At 46.7% G+C, this 23650-nt stretch overlaps 1 protein-coding gene across 8 annotated transcripts in view; it reads left to right on the top strand.

Annotated features, from left to right (window-relative positions):
- The window catches only part of ABCC8 (ATP binding cassette subfamily C member 8), a 76184-nt gene that overhangs the window by 3813 nt on the left and 48721 nt on the right, over positions 1 to 23650 (top strand). For 6 of the 8 annotated variants that reach the window (XR_010946123.1, XM_067749729.1, XM_067749728.1 and 3 more), the window contains exons 3-8: positions 2290 to 2411; positions 7923 to 8089; positions 9752 to 9994; positions 10884 to 11072; positions 18518 to 18682; positions 22037 to 22192. Coding sequence is in view for 7 of the 8 variants with exons in the window: in XM_067749729.1 (XP_067605830.1) it covers positions 2290 to 2411; positions 7923 to 8089; positions 9752 to 9994; positions 10884 to 11072; positions 18518 to 18682; positions 22037 to 22192 (1042 nt within the window). In the remaining variant the exon portion in view is untranslated. The remainder of the gene's footprint in view (positions 1 to 2289; positions 2412 to 7922; positions 8090 to 9751; positions 9995 to 10883; positions 11073 to 18517; positions 18683 to 22036; positions 22193 to 23650) is intronic. The other 2 variants (XM_067749725.1, XM_067749727.1) reach the window with 2 other exon arrangements.

Here is a 23650-nt window from a genome sequence, read left to right on the forward strand (position 1 = left end):
CTGTGCAGCAGGCCCTCCTGTGTGGGGCAGCACCTGGATCCCAAACCTCTCCAGCTCAGTGCAGATCGCCGTCTCCGCCCCAGAGAGCAGGTCAGCTCCTCCATAGGCACTTATCCGGTATTTGCTGGTTTCCATCTGTGGCCTGCACCCCTGGGCAGGGGAGCATGAAGGAGGATGGGAAGGGGAACGGACATGAGGAGAAGCCACAGTCCCTGTCCTGAGTTGGCCGACTTGCCGGAAGTGTACGGGGCAGATGAGAGAGGGGAGCCGTTAAAGCAGTGGCCTTCAAACTGGAGTTTAGTTTAAGGTAAGCCTCATTTAGTGATTAAGTAAGGCATCTAACCTGTAGGGCTTCTTGTCTTCCTTTAAGTATTATTTCTCTGTGATGCTCTGAATTCAGAACAACCAAAGCAGTATAGGTTATTTAGAATTTTTTTTTAAATATAGAATGTTTTCCCAGACCACCATACACTGGAAAAAGCCATATATAAAACTTTTACCTAATTTCTTATCTAAGTCGGTGTATATTATTCAGTAAAGCAGCCAAAATCTATTTAAGTCGTGTCATAAAATACTTATTTCAATTATGGTTATTCACTGTCTTATTTCATCTTATAAAATGTTTATCATTTCTACTTTCTATTGCAAAAAAAAATGAACGTACTTAAACTTATGAAATAACATTTTGGATGTCACTTAAAAATGTACGCAGGAGTACAGAGTTTTTCAAAATTATTTCAAGGAGGACAGAGGCAAGCATTTTGAAGACCTCCTGGACAGGGTGTTGGTTGTTTCCAGTGCCCCCACGAGTGACTGCCTTGTACCTCCTGTAACAGTGCGAAGACCTCGCACTGAGACTATCCACTAGTCAAGCTTGAAGAACGTCAACGTGTACAGTCTCATTTAACAAGAAATCTGGAGGCCACCTTTTTTAGTTGGTGTGGTGGCTTAGTAATGGCATCAGGAACCCAGCTTCTCCACATCTTTCTATGCCATACTCTGTGTGTCCACCATATCTTCTCTTATGGTTACAAGATGGCTGCCCAGCTCCAGGCATCAACTAAGCAAGGAAAAAGGGGGCATGCTGCCCACAAGCCTCTTCTTTATGCAGGAGATCATCTTCTACAGACATTCCTGACATCTCATTGGCCAGAATTGGGTTGTATGGCCACTCTTAAACCAATCACTGACAAAGAAGTGTGCAATTGCATGGCTGCTTGAACCAATCACCATCCATTCCCTGGGGCTGGGCGCGTTGCTGCTGGAGCAAACTTGTGGTTCTTCTAGCGAGGAAAAAGGGAAACACACTACCTCTATGCTATATCCTAGTCCCACCAGACCACTTGGGGTCCCAACATGGCTCTCCTCATGCCCCCCACCTTCTCCGTTGAACTCCTGCTCATCCTTCAAAGTTCAGCCTTGTGCCACCTCCTCTGTGAAGCATTCCCTGCTTGCCCACCCTCCTCTGTGTGCTCTCAGCCTTCTGTCCATCTGCAGTACCACTTCCCTAGACTGCCTAGTCAGACAGTTAGCTCTGAGCATGGTTGCTTCCTTCCCTACTGTCAGCTTCTCGAGGGCAGGGACTCTTTGCACACCGGATAGAAGGAGCAGCGCAAGCAAGGGCAGCACTGAAGCAGAAGACTGGAGGAGGCCTCCTGGGAATGGAGGGGTTCCTAACCATAGCTTCACTAGAAAGAGCAGGCTGGGCAGTGCTGGAAAAAAGACTTGAGGCCACATCACCTGTGCCTTTGAATTTTGCTTTCTATAGAAAGGAGCCTTGGAAGGGCTTGACCAGGACCAGGCAAGTTGAGCCTCCTCACCAGTCGTGGAGAAGCTGAGTTCTGGGAGGGAGCTCTGGCTCCCTATGGGGCTTATCACCAGACCAGAGCCCACCTACTGAGGCCTCTGTAGGGGGATAAGCTGGTTCTAAGCCAGAAGCTTTGCAGCTGCGACTGCCAAGGCCAGCTCCCCTATGCCAGATTCTGTAAGTGTGAACCCAGAGAGAGAAGGCCATGAATTTCAAAGCCTGAACACCGAGCTCTCATAGCATCTCTGTGTGAATGCCTGGGCCCCTTAGTTGACAGGTGTGTTTGGGGTCTGGGCTGGGCAGAGCTGCCAGCATATGCTATGGAACGATACGGTTATGTGTGTTCTGGAGTCCCCACTGTGTGCTGGCCCTAAGCACGAGGCCTGGGCTACTCTGTTAGGGTACGACGCAGCTCATCTACATTTTCTCTCTCTCTCTCTCTCTCCCTCTCTCTCTCTCCGTCTCTCTTGCCCTTATCTCAGGGTGACCGAGTCCCGCCATCTCCACCTGTACATGCCGGCCGGGATGGCGTTCATGGCTGCTGTCACCTCTGTGATCTACTATCACAACATTGAGACCTCCAACTTCCCCAAGCTGCTGATTGGTAGGGAAAGGGGAGGAGTGGGAAACGGGGAGGGATAGGTACTTCCATTTGTTCCTTCAGATAATGTTTGCTGAGGACTTACTATGTGCCAGGCACTGTTCTAAGTGCTGGACGTTCAGAAGTAGAGAAGAGAAATTCTTGCCATCGTGGAGCTTCCAGTCTGGTGGAGGAGACGCACAAGCAAAGACAGTAAACAGACAAACAAACAGATAAGTAGTGATGATGCTATGAAGAACATAGAGCTGGGTAAGGGGTAGAGAGTGAAGGCCGTGTTACTGTCTGTATAGGATGCTCAGAGGAGGTCTCTGGTAAGAGTGAGCATGCAGATATTTGGGGGTAGATGTTTCCATGCAAATGGCGCAGCAAGTGCAAAGGCCTTCCGATAGGAACAAACTTGGCAAAGAGGCTAGTATGGTCGAAGGCAAATGAGCCCAAGGAAGAATGGTAGGAGATGAGGTCAGGGGCCAGGAGAGGAACAAGGAAGACTCCTAGGTTTTGGGCCAGAGTACATGGGTGAACAGCGGTATTAGTAACTGACATGGCAAAGGAGCAGGAGTTGGGGTGTTTAGGCCACAGTTGAGTTTGAAACAGCCAGCTCAAGTGTCAGGCGGTCAGTTAGATAAACAAGTTGGGCGTTCCAGAGGAGGTCTGATAGTCACGGCTTCCTAGGTGGCATCTTGAGCCCAAATGAGGTAACCTGGAGGAAAGAGAAGGGCCCCAGGACCAGAGCCTGTGGTTTGCCAACATTTAGGAGTGTCTGCTTAGACCTTCTGACACCATGTGGCCGGGGTCCCAGTCAGAAACAACAGTGATGGATGTTGACATTTACTGAGTGTGTGCTGTGTGCCAGGCTCAGTGCTAAGCTTCCTCCGTGCATTATCTCACTTAACCCCCACACTCTCCCTCTTGTACTCTTGCTATCCCCATTTTACAGATGTGAACACTGAAACTCAGAGAGGTTACAAATAATAACAGGGAACACTCATTTAGCACCTGCTACGTGTCAGGCACGATCCTAAGCATTTTACATATTAACTCATCTAATCCTCACAACTCTATGAGGTAGGTACCATTATTATTTCCCTTTTATAGATCAGGAGACCGAGGCTCAGAAGTTAAATGGTTTGCACTAGTCTCACCAGCTAGTCAAGGGCCAGAGCCAAGTTTTTGTTTTTGTTTTTTTTTAACATTTATTTATTTATTTGGCTGCACTGGGTCTTAGTTGTGGCATGCGGGATCTTTCATTGCGGCGTGTGGGCTCTTCATTGCGACACGCGGGCTTTTTTCTAGTTGTGGCGGACGGGCTCAGTAGTTGCGGTGCGCGGGCCCTCCAGTTGTGGCGCACGGGCTTAGTTGCCCCACGGCATGTGGGATCTTAGTTCCCTGACCAGGGATCGAACCTGCATCCCCTGCATTGGAAGGTGGATTCTTAACCACGGGACCACCAGGGAAGTCCTCAGATTCAGGTTTAGATCCAGGAGTCTGGCACCCAAGGAGGCTCTTAAAAAGGCTGAGACTGTGTGTCTAAGGGTCCTCAGACTGTGCTTAGGCCAGAGGTATAAATCCACAGATCTGCCTCTGTGTGAGGCTCAGTCTGCATGTCTAAGGCCGGGGCTGTACATCTGACTGTTAGGCTGTGGTCAGACCGTGTGTCATTAAGTCAGACTATGATTTTTAGGAATCATAGCATCTAATTGACATCTGGAGTCTGGAACTCTCTGTGCTAAGCCAGAGACAGCACGGTGTCATGAGTGGGTAGAGAAAGTTTCCCAAGCTGACCACAGGTCTACCTTCCTGTGTAAGGCGGGAGCTGGCTCCATCAGGATTGTCCAGATGATGCCCCCACCCCAGGGTCCCCCAAGTGAGTGTGGTTGGGGGACTAGGGGGCAACAGATGGAGAGGTGTTAAACACAAGCTTCGGAGAGCCTCCCGCGCCAGCGTCTGAAGCAGCTCCTCATGTACAGAGACCTCTCATTAACCACGAGTCCTGGCTGACCGGTGCCCCTGGAAACACCCTGTCTGGGCATCTGGCGAGTTCATTTTCTCATTCTCCAGAAAGAGCATAATGTTCTCTCCGCAAAGCACAAATGACCACCCATGGATTGACCAGTCCTTCTCCAAGGAACAAAGACTAACTTCCCCCTTTGGTAGAGCTTTGCTCTCCACAAAGCCAGAAATTCTAGAACAGGGAAAAGGGAAGAGGATGCACCCCAGCTGCAGGACAGCAGGTATTAGGGGAATAGCTGGCCCTTTGAGGAAGCTACTGTCCGGTCACAGGTCTGGAGTCCTGCAGAAAGGTGACCCATGATGCACCCTACATTGTCCCGCGAAGTAACCTTGTTCCTGGACCCAGGTGATATCAGAAGGTGTTCTGTGAGAATGTCATGTTTGAGCTGAGAACTGAAGGATAGGTAGGAACTAACTGCGAGAAGGGACAGGGGAATGCTTCAGGCAGAAGGAGCAGCATGTGCAAAGGCCCAGAGGCAGAAGATGCAAAGCACATTAGGAAATCTGGGCAAAAAATAGCAGCTGAAGTGCAGAGAGCAGAAGGGAGCTGAACTTTGAAGGTTGGAGTGACAGGTGGGGCAAGACCTTGAAGGCCACACTACAGGCGTTATTCTTTATCCCAAGGGCGATGGGAAGTCATTGAGGATTGGGATGTGTGTGTGTATGTGTTTACATATGCATAACATAAAACTTACCATTTTAACCACTTTTAAGTGTACAGTTCAGTGGCACTCAATACATTCACATTGTTGGGTAACTATCACTACCATCCATCTCCAAAACTCTTCCATCTTCCCATTAAACAATAACTGCACCCATTAAACAATAACTCCCCTCAACCCCTTGAAACCATCATTCGATAATACTTTCTGTCTCTATGAATCTGTCTACATTAGGCACCTCGTAGTATAAGTGGAATCATACACTATTTTGTCCATTTGTGACTGGTTCATTTAACTTATTATATTCTCAGGTTTCACCCGTGTTGTAGCACGTGTCAGAATGTTCTTCCTTTTTCAGGCTGAATGATATTCCATTGTGTGTGTGTGTATACACACACACACACACACACACACACACACACACACACCATATTTTGTTTATCCATTCATCCATCAATGGGCAGTTGGGTTGCTTCCACCTTTTGGCTATTACAAATAATGCTGCTATGAACATGGGTGTGTTGAGATCATATTTGATTAAATGTATTGCTCTACGGAGGCTAGGTTGGAGGAGGGCAAGAGGGGAAGTGGGGAAGCCATGAGAAAGCTCTTAAGGCGGTCCAGGGGAGACATGATGGTGACCTGACCCAGGTGGCCACCCAGATGGACAGAAGTCAATGGATTCAAGATAATTAGGAGGTAAAATAGAATTTGGTAATAGGTAGGATGTGGGGATGAGGGAGAGGAAAGGGAGGGAAGAAGCAGAGGTGATGGGAATTCAGAGTTTAAAACTCACCAGCAGCCCCTGTGTTTTACTACTTTCTTTCCTTTCTCCTGTTCTCTCGGACATGCACTAAGCTTTTACCGAATGCTGCTGTGTCTGGCAACAGGCTGAGGGCTCAGCACTGTAGGATGGGACTGTGGAAATGACCCCTGGGCTTAGTCCTGGGTCCTCAACTAACTCCCTGTGTGACCTTGGACAAGACACTCTCTGAGCCTCAGTTTCCCCATCTGAACAGGAATAGTAAGTCCCTGCCTAAGGCATAACGTTCTTATAAAGATCAAATCAAACCATATCTGTTACGTGTTAGCGGCAAGACCAATCTGAGACATATTTTAAAGTCTTGGCCTCAGGAGGAACCCTCGCGAAGGTCTAAAGAGGTTCTGGTGCCTGGGATAGAGTCTGTTGGGAGAGTATAGGTGTGGATGCAGGGGAATGTTCCCCCAGCTAGGGGATTCCTTGTGACCTGGAGACCTGACCCAGCTGAGGGACATCATCCCAGTCTTGAGGGCTGGGACCAGAAGCAGATGCTCCTGCCCTCTATCCTAATGCTCTCACTCAGGTGGCATTTGTCCCTCCCCAGTTCAATGTCTCAACCTAGTTCCCAGCCCAGAGCCAGGCTGGGACAGACCCCAGCTTTTGTCCCCAAGAGATGCCCTGGCATTTATGTCCTGGCCCTCCTAGGGATGAAGGCAGGGTGACAGTCTCCTTCCCTCTCTGTGATTCCTCTAGAGAGGAGCTCTAGGCATTTAGACTGACCTTATATCATATATAAGATCATATATATCATATATTGCAGAGCGTATGACTCTAGGGGGTAATTGGGGAAGGACTGCCTATGCTAAAGCACCCCCTAAAGGGGGACTTAGTTACTGCTGTCTTTTGTTGTCACCAGCTGACTGTGGTTTACTGGTGGATTTGGATGGGGGTGGTGGGAATTTACAGGATAGAATCCACAGATGGCTCCTGGTATTTATGGTCCAAGGTCTGAAATCTGGAGATAACAAATATCTTAACAGCTGATATCCAAAGAGCGCCCACTGTGTGCCAGGCTCACTGTGCTAAATGTTCTCCATACATTGCTCATGACGACTCTTGAGGTAGTACTATTAGTATTCCCATTTATGGATGAAGAAACTGAAGCCTAGATGGGTTAAATGACTTACCCAAGGTCACATAGCTATTAAGTCAGAGGATCTGTGCCCAGGGGTATCTGGCTGCAGGCCCAGCTCTAACCACTATACACACTGCCTCTCAGGACTGTGACTCATTTTTTTGTATCTCTCACTCCCCAGGCTCCCTGAGGAGCATCATCATGCTGTAGTGGACTCTGGACTTGGGGGCCAGGGACCTAGGCCCTCACCCTCTGTCTGTCACTAACTTGCAGTGAGCTTGGGCATGTCACCTCCTCTCTCTGGGCCTCAGGTTCCTCATCTGTTAAATGAAAAGGCTAGATTGAAGGACGTTTAAGATCTTCCCAGCTTGGGAATTCCGCAAGGAAGCCATTGTAGGGTGGAGCCTACGTGCACAGGCTCTGGCACTAGGCTAGTCCACTTAATGGCTGTGTGACCTTAGATCAGTTACCAAACCTTTCTGAGCCTCGATTCCCTTGTCCGTTAAACTGAGCATGACGGCAGGACTTCCTTCACAAGGCTAATATAAGAAATAAATGAGATAAATATGTTTTAAGTGCTTATTTGGTATGGTGCCTGTAACTTAGTTAAATTCAAGAAATAATTCCACTATTTTTCTTCTTATTTATTGTAAAGGGAAGTTTGGCTGACCACCTTGACTTATAAGATGATTATTATTTTTGAACATGCCTATCATGAATGTTTTAATGTATGCACAGTCGTCTCAAAATTACATGCTCATATATTCACACACACAGACACCCCCTTACTCAGAAATGTGCATACTCACACCCGTAACACTTGCTTGTCCGCACATACACCTCTTCCCTGACACACTTATTTTCTGTCCTCTTCCACACAGTTGCACACACACACACGTGAATATGTGCACACACATCCTCCGTGCTCTCTTGTCTCCCCTCGGCAGCCCTGCTAGTCTACTGGACCTTGGCCTTCATCACCAAGACTATCAAGTTTGTCAAGTTCTACGACCACGCCATCGGCTTCTCGCAGCTGCGCTTCTGCCTCACGGGGCTGCTGGTGATCCTCTATGGGATGCTGCTCCTCGTGGAGGTCAACGTCATCAGGGTGAGGGTAAGCAGGCCGCTCCTGGGCTGCCACCCACCTGAGGACACACCTGGGCCAGGGCGGGGCTTCTGACCCGTGTCCTGTGCCTGGGTGTGGGTCCCCACCCTCTTCTTAGCCAAACCCTAGAAGGAGTCAGCTTCTTTTACCTGCTCCCAAAAGGTGAGTTGAGGCCAGTGGGAAAAGTTTCAGGAGGAACATTCCATCTGGCCCAGCTGCCCTCTACCCCAGGCTCCCAGGGGGAGAGGAAGTGACAGCTGAGGCTGTAGGAGTCTGGGTTTAATCCCATAGAGAGGAAATAAAAGCTTCAGGTAGTGGCTTCTCTGAGTTTGTTTGATTTTTTTTTTCTTTTTGAGGTCGGGGAGGCTTATTTTAATGTATTCATATAGTTACACATGAATGAGTAAATGTGGTAAATGTGGCTGCATACATGTCTTGTTTTTAATCATTTTTGCTTGCCCCTTTCCCTCTCTGAGCGTCATACCCTTCCCTCCCCCAACCTTTATCTTCCCAGGTAACCCAGATTAACAGCCTAGTATGTGTCCTTCCATTCTTTGCTTTTATTAATATAATACCTTTTATTATACCTCTTTTAAATACCTCTTTGCTTTTATTAATATAATTAATATAATGTGTTAAGAATTTCTTCTCAACACATATAAGTATTGTTTTTTTCTTTCAATATTAGTTTTATAAAAATGGGATCATATTATACATAGTTTTTCACAGCTTGCTTTTCTCATCTAACAGATATCCCCTGTGACTCCCTCCAAGTCTGAGATGGTTAATTTCGCTTCCTTAATGGCTGCGTAATATTCCATCGTATGGATGAGCCATGATTTATTCAGCCATTACCCTATTGATGGGCATTCACTTTGTTGCCAACTTTTTACCTTCATAAATAATGGCATATTCAACATTCCTATATCTTTATGTGTTGCTGCTTTTATTTCTATGGGAGAGAATCCAAGGAGTGGAGTTACTGGCTCAAAGGGTCTGTGTATTTTAAATGTTAATTGATGCTGCAGATTACCTTCCGGAAATGCTGTAACCTACCAGCAGTGAATCAGAAAGCGCTTTCCCTTTCTCCAACCAGCAAGGGGGGCTATAGCCATTTCTAATTTGCGCCAGTCTGATGAGCATAAAGTGCTCCTTTGATCTGCATTCTCTGACTCCTCTGCTTTAGTTGGTGATTTGCAGGCTATGGAGGCTTCTATATTCCCTACGTCCACTGACCCTCACATCATCCCCTTTTTAGATGAGGATACACTTTAGATGAGATGTGTCCAAAGACGCCTTGCTAGTAAGCGGAGGAGGCAGGATTCAAACCCAGGTCTGCATGACTCCACATTCTGCAAACCCTACATGAAACACAATGGCATCTTCAGAATTGTAGGAGAAGATGGTATATGGGAGATTCCTGCTCCTCCCCAGCCCAACCCACCCCAGGGGATTCAGAGTGGCCCTCGATGAAGGGTTATGAGTCAGGAGGCCCTGGCACTGGTAGCCAAGAGGAGTTGGGGGGATCCTCTTCCTGGGAATAGGCAAATGATGGCCCCATCTATTAGAGGTCAAGGGTGGGATGTCACAACCCCAGATCTTTGCTGAGGCAGAATGGAGGGTGGTGAGAAGGTGCACTTACCCATCCTCAGTGACCCGTGTGCCCCACAGAGATACATCTTCTTCAAGATGCCGAGGGAAGTGAAGCCCCCAGAGGACCTGCAGGACCTGGGGGTGCGCTTCCTGCAGCCCTTCGTGAACCTGCTGTCCAAAGGCACGTACTGGTGGATGAACGCCTTCATCAAGACTGCCCACAAGAAGCCCATTGATCTCCGAGCCATTGGGAAGCTGCCCATTGCCATGAGGGCCCTCACCAACTACCAGCGGCTCTGCGAGGCCTTTGATGCCCAGGAGGTCAGTGGGGGCATGGCCCCACCATCCATTCCCTGCCCTCTGGTTTAGAGTCACAGATGGGGACATCAGAAAGTATCAGGTCAAACCCTTGATGGGACAGTGGGGAAACTGAATCCCAGTGAGAGGAAGAGGCTTGCCCTAAGTCACACAGTGAACCAGGGACAAGTCCAAGACCAAAGACTCATAGGACAGCCACAGCTGGAATGGCCCTCACAGTTTAGCTCGTCTGGTCTAACACTTTCATTGTCCATGTGGGGAAACTGAGGCCCTGAAGGGAGGTACTGATTTCCCATGCCCTGTGCTCTTCCTTTTGGAGCCCAGTGACTGTAAAGGTGGGAATTTTCATCCATTTGGAGAGCAGGGGCATTAGTAGCCTGATCCTTACAATAACTCTATGATTTGAGCTAGGCAGGCATCTTTCCAAATCACTGATGAGGAAACTGAGGCCCTGAGAAAGGCTGTGACCTCCCCAGAGCTGGCCCATGGCTGGTAGGTAGTAGAGCCGGTTGCCTGACTCCCAGTCCAGTGCTCCTTCGCTGCTTCTGCCCTAGCATCAAGGGGAGACACTGAGGCAGACACAGCGGCACTGGACTGGCATATTTACTCCCTCATTACAGTGCTGTGCTCGCCACATAGTCCCTGACCAGCTCTGTGACCTTGATCCATCATCTGGCCTCAGTTTCCCCGCCTGGACCATGTTGGGTCCCCATATGGACCCACACAACCACACACTTGGTGGTTCCATAATTTCTTCCTGGAGTTCACCTTTTTGCAGCAGATGCCACTGGGTTTCCCCAGGCAGCAGGAGCCAGGAGCATCCTGGGAGGCTGGGCCCTGCTGTGAACGGGCCCTCAGCCACTCTGACCTGGCCATGGGTCTCTTTGGACAGCGGAAGGACATGCAAAGCACACAGGGTGCCCGGGCCATCTGGCAGGCCCTCTGCCATGCCTTCGGGAGGCGCCTGGTCCTCAGCAGCACTTTCCGCATCTTGGCTGACCTGCTGGGCTTCGCTGGGCCACTGTGCATCTTTGGAATCGTGGACCACCTTGGGAAGGAGAATCGCGTCTTCCAGCCCAAGGTAGGCCACCGAGGGGTAGAGCAGGCACCCTTTGCAAGGTTTTCACTCACGGGTGAGAAAGGGCAAGAGGCCGAAGTGTGTGAGCTGTGGCTGCAACGGGGCAGCTCCTTATGATGCACAGAGCCCTTAGCAATATCCCCCTCTAGGAGATGCTCTGCATCTGGTCAACAGAAATGTTAGAAGGCAAGCTTGTGCCCCTAGAGGATTTATGGCGTCTTGCTCTTTTCACCATACCATAGTCACCATAATACCTCTCTCAGTTACGTCATCATTCGGAAGGTTGCAGGAAGTGCATTTGTTTATCCAGTGTCTAGAGCTTCTATTTGTTAGCTTTTAGTTCATGTCATCTTAACAGACTCGAAATAACTTTTCCGGGATCTATCTTCTTCAGTTTTGTATATGCACAGAACTCAAGGTTCTGCAGGGCCATCTTGGTGGCTGCTGTTGTGGGGAGGAGAGTGGGAAACCTCCGTGTGTAGGGCTTTTTCTCCCTCCACTACAAATTTTATTAAAAGCTGCCCCAGTTTTATTAATATGTTAGACTTTCCCATTAAAATTTCTTTTTTAAAAAGAGTTCCATGTCTTAAAAATACTTGAAGCCCATTGGACTAGATGATATCCAATGGCCTTTCCAGCTCTAAAGATGCTATAGACTGAAATTTGTCGGACAACAGCGACAGAAAAATCTTTCTGGGGTTTAGTTTCCTTCCTTGGGGCAATAACATCCACTCTGGGGGTGAGGGTGGAGTACTTAATTCTTCCATCTGTTTCTTTGCTGCCACTTAGGTTTAGATGGTCACGAAGTGGAAAACTTTTCACCTCTAATAAAATTCAGAGTCTTATTTTCCCAGCAGAACATCATTATAACCTTTTAACCACAAATAGACAGTCCAAAAATGATGCAGGGAATTACTAATTAGGGATCTGACTACTAATTTACGACTCTCCCTTGTGTAATGTTATTCATCTCGTGGGCCCCAAAATTGCAGATACCATTTAATCCTCAGGAGGTTCATATGAGTTTTTTCCAGAGGTATAATTAATCAGCTGAGTACTTTTGGCCGGGAATATGAGACACTCCAAGTCTGTTTGTCTGATTTACTCAGCAAATGATTTTTTTTTTTTTTTTTTTTTTGGTACACGGGCCTCTCACTGCTGTGGCCTCTCCCGTTGCGGAGCACAGGCTCCGGACGCGCAGGCTCAGCGGCCATGGCTCATGGGCCCAGCTGCTCTGCGGCATGTGGGATCTTCCCGGACTGGGGCACGAACCCATGTCCCCTGCATCGGCAGGCGGACCCCCAACCACTGCACCACCAGGGAAGCCCAGCAAATGATTATTGAACCCTACCATGTGCCAGACCTGGGTTAGGCTGTCAGAGTATAGAGGCAATGGTTACGATGAGGAGATTAACAATAATAACAACCATTTATTGACTGCTTAATACATGCCTGGCTGTGTGCAGAAGTTATCCATTTGCTATCTCATTTAATCCCTAAAACAGCCCTTTAGGGTAAGTTTGTTTTGTAACAGTTTTATTGAGATATAATTCACATAACCATACAACTTATAAGGTGGGTATTTTAATTCCCATTCTACAGATGAGGAACTTGAGGCTCAAAGAGGTTAAGTAACTTTCCCTAGGGTCTCTCAGCTAGTTAGTGACAGAGTCAGGATTTGAAACCAAGTCTTTTTCACTCCATAGTCTGGGCATTTACAATCATGATGCTAAATTGATTATTATTATCAAGCCATCACCGCTGGCTCCAAGGATTGTGAAACCCAATGGAGGAGAGAGAAATCTAAATAAAATATTTTTATACCATGTGTTAAATACTACTACTCGGAAGTAGATACAAGGAACTAAGGGAAGAAGGAGTGACTAACTCAGCCAGTGATCATGACAGCTTCGTAGAGGAGAGGGTATTTGAATGGGACCTTGACAGATGCATAGGAGTTGGCTAGGCTAAGATGGGTAGATTTCTTGTTCAATCAAGAATGTGAGGACTATTAACTTTGAAATAAATTTTATGAAAATTTTACTGTGCTTCACAATTTTTATGCTTTTAGAAAATGCTTAAATAATGTATCAATTTCTTAAAAAAGAAACTTGAGAAAGCCTAAAAAAAAAAAACTTTGAAGACCTTTTGCTTATTTAGACTTCAGTGGCTTTTGAGCCGCTGAACTTTATTTGGCCTCAAAATAGGGGGAAAGAGACTGCTTCTCTTGTCCGCAGGAGTGTCACCTTCAGGTTCAGTCTGACCTTAGGTGACCCCTAAATACTCCATATTGATAAAACTGCAGCAGCATGGAGCCAATTGTTAATATTAGGGGGAAGTGACACCAGCCAGAGCCCTTATCAGCTTGTCCACATCGTCTTCTCCTTCCTATATTTCTCAAAACTCTTATGCCAGTCTCCTAAGAACTCTGACGGCGGATGTGTCAAAGAGATGGTGAGAACAACACTTAGAATATTAGTTCATCTGAATGTTTGCTTTGCCTTCTCTTTTCTCTTTGTTTATACACAAACCCTGGGATTTGCTGCCCTCTCATTGGAACGCTCTTGTCTCAGTTACTTGTTGGCACATAAATCACCGAGACAGATGGCACTGCCTCAGTGGCAGCAGGCCTTATCAAATTTAATATTTGTTCCCTGCAGCCCAAATACAATCAGCAAATTACAGACATAGAAACGAGAGTTGAAAGTAAATATAGTCTCCAGCGTCAGCAACAAAGAGTCCTCAATCGTGTGGTTGCTTGGGATATGGCTTAATTCTCATTTGGGCTTCTGGGCCCAGAAAGTGGGGGAAAGGGGTCATTTATTAAAGTTACTTTGGGGCTTCCTTGGTGGTGCAGTGGTTGAGAGTCCGCCTGCCGATACAGGGGACATGGGTTCGTGCCCCGGTCCGGGAAGATCCCACATGCCGCGGAGTGGCTGGGCCCGTGAACCATGGCCGCTGAGCCTGCGCATCTGGAGCCTGTGCTCCGCAATGGGAGAGGCCACAACAGTGAGAGGCCCGCGTACCGCAAAAAAGAAAAAAAAAAAAAGTTACTTGGTTCACTCCACTGCCTCCCGGCAGGCAGCTCTAACCCAGAGAGACAGGTGCTATTCTGGTCTTTTTGAACAAAGAAGGAAGCTCTCTAGCTACACGTCACAATGTTTAACAACCCTCTCAGTGAGAAAGCCCTTCTTTCTGCTCAGCCTGAATCCATCCTGCTGCAGTCAGCACAGCCAGGCACCCATTGTTTACTTTATTATCAGTGGCTGCCCTGTCGTCTCTTCCCTTGCCAGGATACTCACAGTTGGCAAGAATCATACCGCCCTTGGCATCTTCAAGGACCAGCATTTCTTATCTCTTCTTTTATTGTTGGAAGTGTCATATAGCTTGCTAGATCTTTGACACTCCTGTCCCCCTGCCACTCCCCAAGGAAAGCTGGGACCCAGGCTGTGCACAGCCCACAATAGATCTCTTTCCAGCCCCCTCTCTCACCCAACCCCCTCCAACAATCTGTCACCTGCCATGAATGCCTCCGATCTGTCAGGCGGGCAAGGATTTATAAAGAACTGCTGGCATCTGAAACCTGCCAGCACTGCTCTAGGCTGTGAGCTGAGTAGAGAAAAAAAGAATAGTCTGGGTTTGATCTCAGGGCCAAAGCTTCAAATGGCCTCTAAACCTCAGTGGGAGTCATGTGTAGGTTAGTGAGTGTGTGTTGTTTCTGAATGAGTTCTCCTGAGACCTGCTTATGAGTATATGCATATGTTCCTTCTGTTTGTCCCTGTGTCTCTTGGTATGTCTCTTTCTGTGTATACCTGTGTCCCCATTTGGTCGCCTATATTTGTGGCTATCACTGTGGGTACTTTGAGAACTTATATGCATTTCTGTGACTTTGTGATGTCAGCGTGTGGGTTGGTCTCTTTACGACAATGCCCATGAGCTGCTCTGGTCTGGTGTGCATCACTAACCCCATCTCAGCTGCCAAGATGCATCTCCAATGTCACCTCCTCCAGGAAGCCTTCCTCTGGTTGAATTAGTTGCTCCTCTTCTGTGCTCCCATAATATCCTATGCTTGCACCATCAAAGCACCCCTTTTGTTTTTCCTCAACTTGACCCTGAGTCTCCTAAGACAGGACCTGCATTGTCTGACCTCTATGTGCCCAGCTCCATGCCTGACACCCAGGAGGCACAGAAGAAATTATTCTTCAATGAATAATGCAGATGTTACTGTTACTGCTTACACTTACTAAAAAAATTTGTTACCTACATTGTTACATTGGATTCTCATAACAACTCTCTGAAGTAGAAACCCTTAATGGCCTCATTTTACAGGTAAGGAAACTGAAGCTCAGAGAGGTTGAGGAACTTACTAAGGACACAGTAGCTAACCTAATGAGTCAGAATTCAAACTCAGATATGGCTAACCTCAAAGTCTAAGCTCTAAACCACGATGTCAAATGGTTGTGGATGGATGGCTGGGTGCCTTGGTCTGTGAGTGGTCAAAGACAGTTCTCAGTGTTTTTACCCAGGGCCTCCCAGAACTGGGACCTACAAGCAATTCACTTTATGGCCCTTGCCAAAATTGGAAGCAAGATCCCAAGTGTCCCCCTCTCCTTTAAGCTCCAGAGAACAAGGGAAAGGAGGCTTTCCAGTCATACCTCTGGCCAGGCAGGGGCAACGGGAATCAGACCTGTAGAGTCCTGGGTGCTAGGCCTACCTCTGCAACAAACTCCCTCTGCGCTCTTCAACAGTCACTTACATTCTGCAGGCCTCTGTTGGCTCGACTGTAAAATGGGGAAATGTATAGCTTCTATAAAGAGTAGATGGGGGATGAAGATCATATGCATTGATTAATTTAAAATATATTTATTGAGCGCTACTGGGGAAACCCCTGGAAACAAACACAATTTCCTCCCTGAGAGCTTGTGAAAATGTGAGACAAGGACATCTGATCTTCCAAAGCATTTACCACCCGCCAAATGTCAAGTTGTAAGTCCTTGGCCTTTTCTCTCCAGTCTTCAAGGTGCTGGGCAATGCCGGTGCTCTCACAGCCATTTGAAGCTTCCCAGGGCCTGCCTTCCTTGGGCAGCATCCTAGCCCTCTTTGGCTAGTCTAGAACCCACTTCTTCATCAAAATGTAGCCATTCTGGCCTCTATCTCTTTTATGCTGTCTCTTTGAAGAGAGATCAAATAATGACCCAATCAATGACTTATACCTGCAAGCAGATTGTCATTTTAACAGGTCACAAAATTCTTGATCCAAATAAATATTATTTCTGACCCTAGGGTGTGTGTGTTGTTAGGGGAAGGGGTCAAGGCTTTGCCTTTAGATCTGAAAAATGAGAATTTGTGAAAAATGTACAAATACGGATGAGTGCATTTAATAAATAGCGCCCATAGCCTAACCAATGAGATCGGTTGATTTTTCTAGCCCTCATTGCCCAGCGTATGTGCTTTCTGATCATTGTGACACAGTGAATGAGCGCCATTCCATGCTGCTCGAGAGCTTTCGTGGTAACTGGGGTTCTTGGTGGCATAGCGTTCCCATGAGTCTCCTAATATACTTACCCATTCCCTGTGGTTAGATATTTACATGGATTTTTGCACTCTCCCCCTGCTATAATCCAGAGATAGTACATCTTTGCACATACAGCTCTTTCCTTATGTTAAATTATTTCCTTTGGGATAAACCCCCATGATGTGCTTTGTGGCTTTATGGACTCTATTCTCCAGAGCTGGGTCTCTACAGAGGCTGGTAGAACAGAAGAATTCCAAGGCATGTTAAACAGGACCAGGTTTTTCCCAAGCCCGGATGACTACATTTTTGACCCAGAACCATGCAGGTGGGCATCTTTCAGTCCCCCACAAGTCACAAGCTTGTAGCTGACAGCAGGAGACTCAAGGTCAAAAGACTGGATGAGACTTAAGTAGTGGATCTACGGTAGTGATTTTGGCATCATACAGGTTCATGTTCACGTGTTGTTTTCCTTTATCAGCATGTGACCTTGGGCCAGCCACTTAACCATGCTGAAACTCCATTTCCTCATGTGTAAAACTGGGCTAATAATGGTACTCTTCTCATTACGTATTGTGAGCATCGCACCTGGTAAATATTGTATCCTGCCCCTTGCTTCCCTGTAAGGTCAGGTTCTTAAGCCATGTGGCCTAGTTTTAAGGTCCATTTTGCTGCTTCCAGCCATCCCCACCCTCTCACTTCTCCCTTCTCCCTTTTCCTGTTGTACTTGGACAAATGAGACAGAGTCAGGGGCTTCAGGTGTCAGTAGGACCCCCTTCTAAGAGACCTCACTTCTCCCTATATCTGCTTCCTTGCTGTCCCCAAAAGGGAGAGACCCCATGCCACAGAGGAAGGGCCATACAGTTGTAACCAGGACCGGCTCCATGGAGCTGTGAGAGCTGGTTAAAGGGGCCTGTTGAACCAAGAGACAAGATCTTCTCTACCATCAGAAAGGCCTGTATCCAGGATGTAGGAATTTCTGACTCTAGGAATAGGACTCCGCTTAGAATCCTGACCCTTTCAGCCTGCTCTGGTGTGGACATGCCATCAGGCTCCTTCTCAGCACTTTGTTCCCACCACTCTTTATCCCGCAGCAGCAGTTCCCACACCCTTCCAAATCACTTGCAAAGTTCAGGGCAGGGTCTCCGGAAGGGGAGAGCTATGTCTTCATGGAAACACTGATGTGGCTCTGCTGGGGAGCGATGGACTTAATCAAGATCAAAGTTTTCCCAGGAGCTGTTGATGATGAATTTAGAAACACATGCTGTTGTTCCCTGGCATCTTTAGCAATGAAGTCAAAGTGTTTGGGTTTTTTTTCCCCCACTGCGTATCATCTGAGATCTTGCTGGAGGTGCAGGAAGACTTACATTTAAAAGGAGGTCCCAGGAGCCCACAAGGCTGGGGCGCTTGGGTCTGAAATAGTCAATTATAGACAATGAGTTCCCATCTCTCGCCTGGGAGCACTACTGCCATGTTTTCTGCTGGTCTTTCTCCCCAGAAGTTTCTATAGTGCACGCTGTTGGTGAACGTGGGACAAGGCCTCAGCTGATTCAGTTTTTGTAGCAGAGAACACACGTCGTGGGATCTGTTCTAGCAGTTCTACTTTCGGCTGCTCTGTGATTTGCTCTATTTATTCTTGTCCTGTTCAGAGTGAGCTCCCCTGGCCTGGTGGCCAAAAAGCTGAGAGTCATATTTATGGGCATGAGGTTAGAGCTGGGCCACATTCTGTTCACCTAAGTTTATTGATGGAAAGAGTATAGGCAACCCTCCCTATAGTTAGGAGAATGCTAGTCTGATTTTTCACTCATAAACAGTTGCCCAAGGCTTGCAAGCATGGAGGGTCCTATAATAATGGCCTCTATGGCCCAGTAACAGGTACCAATGTCAGTCATTTTGCTGGCCACGACTGCCACCTCTGAATTTCTCTTTCCAACAGACACAATTTCTCGGGGTTTACTTTGTCTCATCCCAAGAGTTCCTTGCTAATGCCTACGTCTTAGCCGTGCTTCTGTTCCTTGCCCTCCTACTGCAAAGGACATTTCTGCAAGCATCCTACTATGTCGCCATTGAAACTGGAATTAACTTGAGAGGAGCAATACAGGTACTTGAATGATTATTCTTTTCACTTCACAATAAGAACTGCATTATTTGTCCTCACGGACACTCAAGAATGATTCTGCTGTGAATTTATTTTCTTGTTACCCTTTAACAGTGTTTTGAAACAATAACCATTGCCAAGGCAGTGTGACATAGTGGAGAGTGCCTTGGGCTGGTCTTGGGAAATGTAGTAGTTCTAGCCCTAGTTCTGCCTTGGACTAGATCTGAGATGTCAACTGCTCAGCCTTGAATGGGACAGACATCACTAATCAGTCACAGCACTTTTTCCTGCTGAGTGCAAGTGCAGCCTAAGAATCCTTCTATAAACATTGTTCCAGGGCTCTGTTACCAGACAGTCTTCTTTGGTTACAAAGAAGCATGTCTGACATACCAAGACTAGATAGACTGTAAGATCTATTTGAACTCTTAAATCTTGGGTCGTGATGAGAGAGACGTACCCGGCCTGGTAAGTCCCTGGGTCTAGGTTCTTGTTCCTGTCTGCTGTGGTTTCCTTCTCAGAGTCGGTTGAAAGGATGGTCAAGGTCAGGAAGGATTCAGGGCCCCATTAGGCAAGGTGGTGATGAGCCCCAGTGTTTTTTGTTTTTTGTTTTTTGTGGTACACGGGCCTCTCACTGTTGTGGCCTCTCCCATTGCGGAGCACAGGCTCCAGATGCACAGGCTCAGCGGCCATGGCTCACAGGCCCAGCTGCTCCACGGCATGTGGGATCTTCCCGGACCGGGGCACGAACCCGTGTCCCCTGCATCGGCAGGCAGACTCTCAACCACTGTGCCACCAGGGAAGCCCCAAGCCCCAGTGTTTTCATTAGAATTTTGGTTCCACTGTTGGCATGGAGAGACCCAGTGTGATAGTGGTTTAAATAGGATAAAAGTTTGTTTTGCACATTTAGTCAGGGCTGATGCGGCAGCTATACAATCATCAGAGACCTTGGCTCCTTCTGTAATGTTGCTTTGCCAGCCTTCTTACATGACTTTGTCTCATGGTTTAATGTGACTACTGAAATTGCCACTATTGTGTCTACATTTAAACCGACCAGAAGAAAGATGGGACAATAGGAAGGCCTAATGTCTTTTCAAATCATGATGCGGAAGTTGCACAGATCCTCTCCCATCCCACTGGGGAGAAATTGGCCACATGGCTATACCTAGAGAGGCTAGAAAGTGTGGTCTTTATTCTTTTTCTTTTCTTTCTTTTTTTTTTTTTTGGCCACACCACACGGCACGTGGGATCTTAGTTTCCCAACCAGGGATCAAACCTATGCCCCCTGCAGTAGAAGTGTGGAGTCCTAACCACTGGGCCATCAGGGAAGTCCCTGGTCTCTATTCTTGACAGCCATATATGCCCTGCTAGAAGTTCTTCTTACAGAAAGAAGAGAATGGATAGTGGGGGACAGCTGGCAGATTCTGCCATACCCAGCAATTCCCATGAAGTCAGTAGAACACTAGGAAATTGTGACTAAATCCCAAAGCCAGCTCATTCTTCAGAAATGTTTCTCAGAATCATGAACATTGATTGGTCCTCTGGGAGCCAGGATCAGAGGCATTGCAGAAAAGGAACTGAGAAGAGAAGGGTATAGCCTGGGCTGGAGACTGTGTCTGGGTCCAAACTCTGGTTATCTTGGTATAGTCCATGTGAGTGGCGCCCCCTGGAGTTGTATAGTGCACAGCTTGTGAAGCTGTCCATCTCCAGTGGTTTTTCATTTCCTCATGAATGTCATCAAGTGAGAATGGTAGAAAGATCCCAGGAAAATCTAAGACCCTCTAAGACTCATAGGGGTTCAGATCTAGGAGAACCAAGCTATTGCTAGTTCAGAAAACCTCTCTAAAATCCCAAACTCTGTCCAGACCCCTCCAGTGACAGGCAGGCATGTATCACCACAAACAGCAGCCAATTTCATAGTCAAGCAGTTTTGTAATTAAATCTACTTTCTATTTCTGTCATAAATCACACACTAGCCCAATATTTTCCAATTATACTAAAAAAGCCAAATATGGTTTTTTAATGTATTAGCATGTAATCATTTTTATTAAACTGTCTGAATCTTTTGCACGAATTCATTATGTCCCCAAAAGAAAATGCTGGCATTTATTATGGGAGCAAATTAGAGAAAAACTTCTTCCTTTCCGAGATTTACAGAAATCTCTAGATAAGGGTTTATGTCTTCATGAGTTTGAGAACAACGACAGTTCTTGCATGAAAAGTTATGAAGCAAGATTCCTGCATTATATATAATTTTTGACATATACCAGGTTTCGGTCATGTAATTCTCTATATCCTGGTCTTAATAATGCTTTATTTGATAGTTTACTGTATGTTCCTACTTCACTGAAACTAGATTTATTATTATTCTTTAAAGACTGATTTCACATAACTTAGGATGAGCATAGATCTGTCAAAAAATGTCATTGCCATTATATTAAACCTTACCCATGGTATATATAAACTCGTAAAAGACAGAACAGGTTCATGCTTTAAGCAGACCTGACCCATGAAAAAGCCTGGGTTTACACAAAAGATGAATTAAGGGCTGGGAATCCACCTTGCAACAGAATGCACAGTAGAATTTCATTCAAGAGCAGGCATCCCTAAAGGGAATGCATTTTTCCTTGTTTAAGGGCACGGAGCCTGACAATTGCCATCTTTCTGGGAGGCACAGTCACCGTGCACATAGAGCTTTTAGGTTCGGAGTTCACAGGGAGCCATTGCCATGGCTGCTCCCCATCTACCCTGGGGAAGTAGAACAAGGTCCTTGGGGTGGCCAGACTCCGGAAGGTGCTGGGGCTGATCGACACAAGCATTTGTCTCACATAAGACCTTCCCAGGCTGAATCCTTGTTTTATTTAAAGGCTCAATTAAGACAGGACTTGGCCCCAGAGCATACCCCCTTTCCCGGGTGAAGAAGCCGCATTAAAACAGATGGCTGCCACCCTTCGTCATTTTTATGGCTCTAAAGTTGTGTTCTCCACGGACCTCCAGTAAATCAAGAATACAACTGGACGTGAAAATCTGCTTTTAAGATTTAAAAGCTAATTAAGTCCTGTCTCCAAGGGAAAGGCCTTGCTTGCTGGGGAAGTAGCTTGCCATGCTAGCACAGATTCCTCACGCGAATGCTGCCTCTCTGACTTGCTTGAACTATAGTCAATGCCCTTTACCTCTCTGAGCCTTAGTTACTCCATTTGTAAAACTGGAACAATCATGCAGTGCCCTTTACAGAGCTGCTCTGGGGCTCCATGGGGGAATGTCTGAGAAGCCCCTGGCACTTTAGAGACACATGGCATCTGGGGTGGTGATTAGGATGTTGATGATGACAAATGTGAAACACTCTGCTCTCATTTCCAGACCAAAATTTACAATAAAATTATGCACCTGTCCACCTCCAACCTATCCATGGGGGAAATGACTGCCGGGCAGATCTGTAACCTGGTAGCCATCGACACCAACCAGCTCATGTGGTTTTTCTTCTTGTGCCCAAACCTCTGGGCTATGCCAGTACAGGTAAGGGATGTGTGCTTTGTTGGGGATTGGGGGACACAAAACCAGAATCCGCTGGTACATGCCCAGTGGCCAGAAGCTCACCATCTTCCATTCCTTGTTTGCCTGCACCTTCTATCCCCTTGGGGTCTCCATGGAGTGTATGCCTGGGTGTCTATACTGTCTTATACTCTGCAAGTGGTCTAGCCATCTCTCTTGATGATCAGAGAAGGCAGTGTCACTAAGACTTTTAAAATGTAGCCAACCTTAAAAAATATGTATAGAATAATCATGTGTGGAACACTTTCACAGACATTAGAAGTTATGTTATAGCAGAGTACTTAATTACGTTGAAAAGTGTTCACGATGTATTTTTTTTTTTTACGATGTATTTTTAAGCAAAAAGAGTAAGTTAAAAATAGTATTCACAGTGTGCTTCCTGCTAAATTGGAATATACACATGTATATATTTGTACAGATTCACACAGGAAAAAAAAGAACTGAAAGTCCTTGTGGTGGGATTACAAGCGATTTTTATTTTGTTTATGCGTTTCTGAATTCTCCAATAAACCCGTGTTAATTTTGGAAATCTAAAACATGGCATTTCCTAAAGCCAGGCAACTTTTGGGACTGGCTCTGGAGGAGGCACATTCTCCCCCAACAGTAGAATGAGAATCCCCGGCACGGTTTACCTGACTCCTGGCCTCATCTGCTCCATCTCCCATCTGGAGCTCTTCCGCCACAGAGTCTGTGATTCCTGCCGTGTGCCTGAAGATGCATCTTCACTCTGGTGCTCAGGCCAGAAACTGAAATCCAAGATCCACTCCCAGAGGGCCTGCAGGCTTCACAGGGGATGCCTGGTATAGCAGAAAGTGTCTGGACTTGGGTGAGGCAGGCTGATTCAAGTCCTTAACCTATCTGAGCCTCGGTTTCCTCATCTGGGAAAAGAGGATGATTCCTACCCTCTGGAGGTGTTCTGATGATTCAATTAGATAATGTAAGCAAAGCACCAAGCACAGTGCCTGGCATAGACTGGTCACTAAGTAAACATCACAGCCCTCTAACTTGCTCACTTTGATGTAAGAACTTTACCAATCCAGAATCCATTGCTTCTTGGGATGTAGATTCCATAAACCTTAATCTAAAGTGATGTATATTGGTCTTCCTTACCTGTAAAGTTTATATGTAAGAGACACTAAAGAAAAACAGAAGGAGAGGCTTGCATAGGGAGGCAGCTAGACAAGATTGGATGTAGGGCAGGAAATCTGATGGTCCTTTTTACGGGAACAGCCATATACACCATTCCCTGTTACCACTGACCAACACCCAGATCCCTGTGCCCCCCTCCACTCTGCCAAGATGGATCAGTGACTACAGAAACTATAGAAGGGCCTGGAGGGCTCATCTAATAGTCACAGCCTTTCATCGTTTCTCTTGTGTTTCCTTGAACAACCCGTTTTGGAAGATTTTGTCCACCAGACC

Source organism: Pseudorca crassidens, chromosome 9 (assembly GCF_039906515.1).
Source record: "Pseudorca crassidens isolate mPseCra1 chromosome 9, mPseCra1.hap1, whole genome shotgun sequence".
Classification (NCBI taxonomy): Eukaryota; Metazoa; Chordata; class Mammalia; order Artiodactyla; family Delphinidae; genus Pseudorca; species Pseudorca crassidens.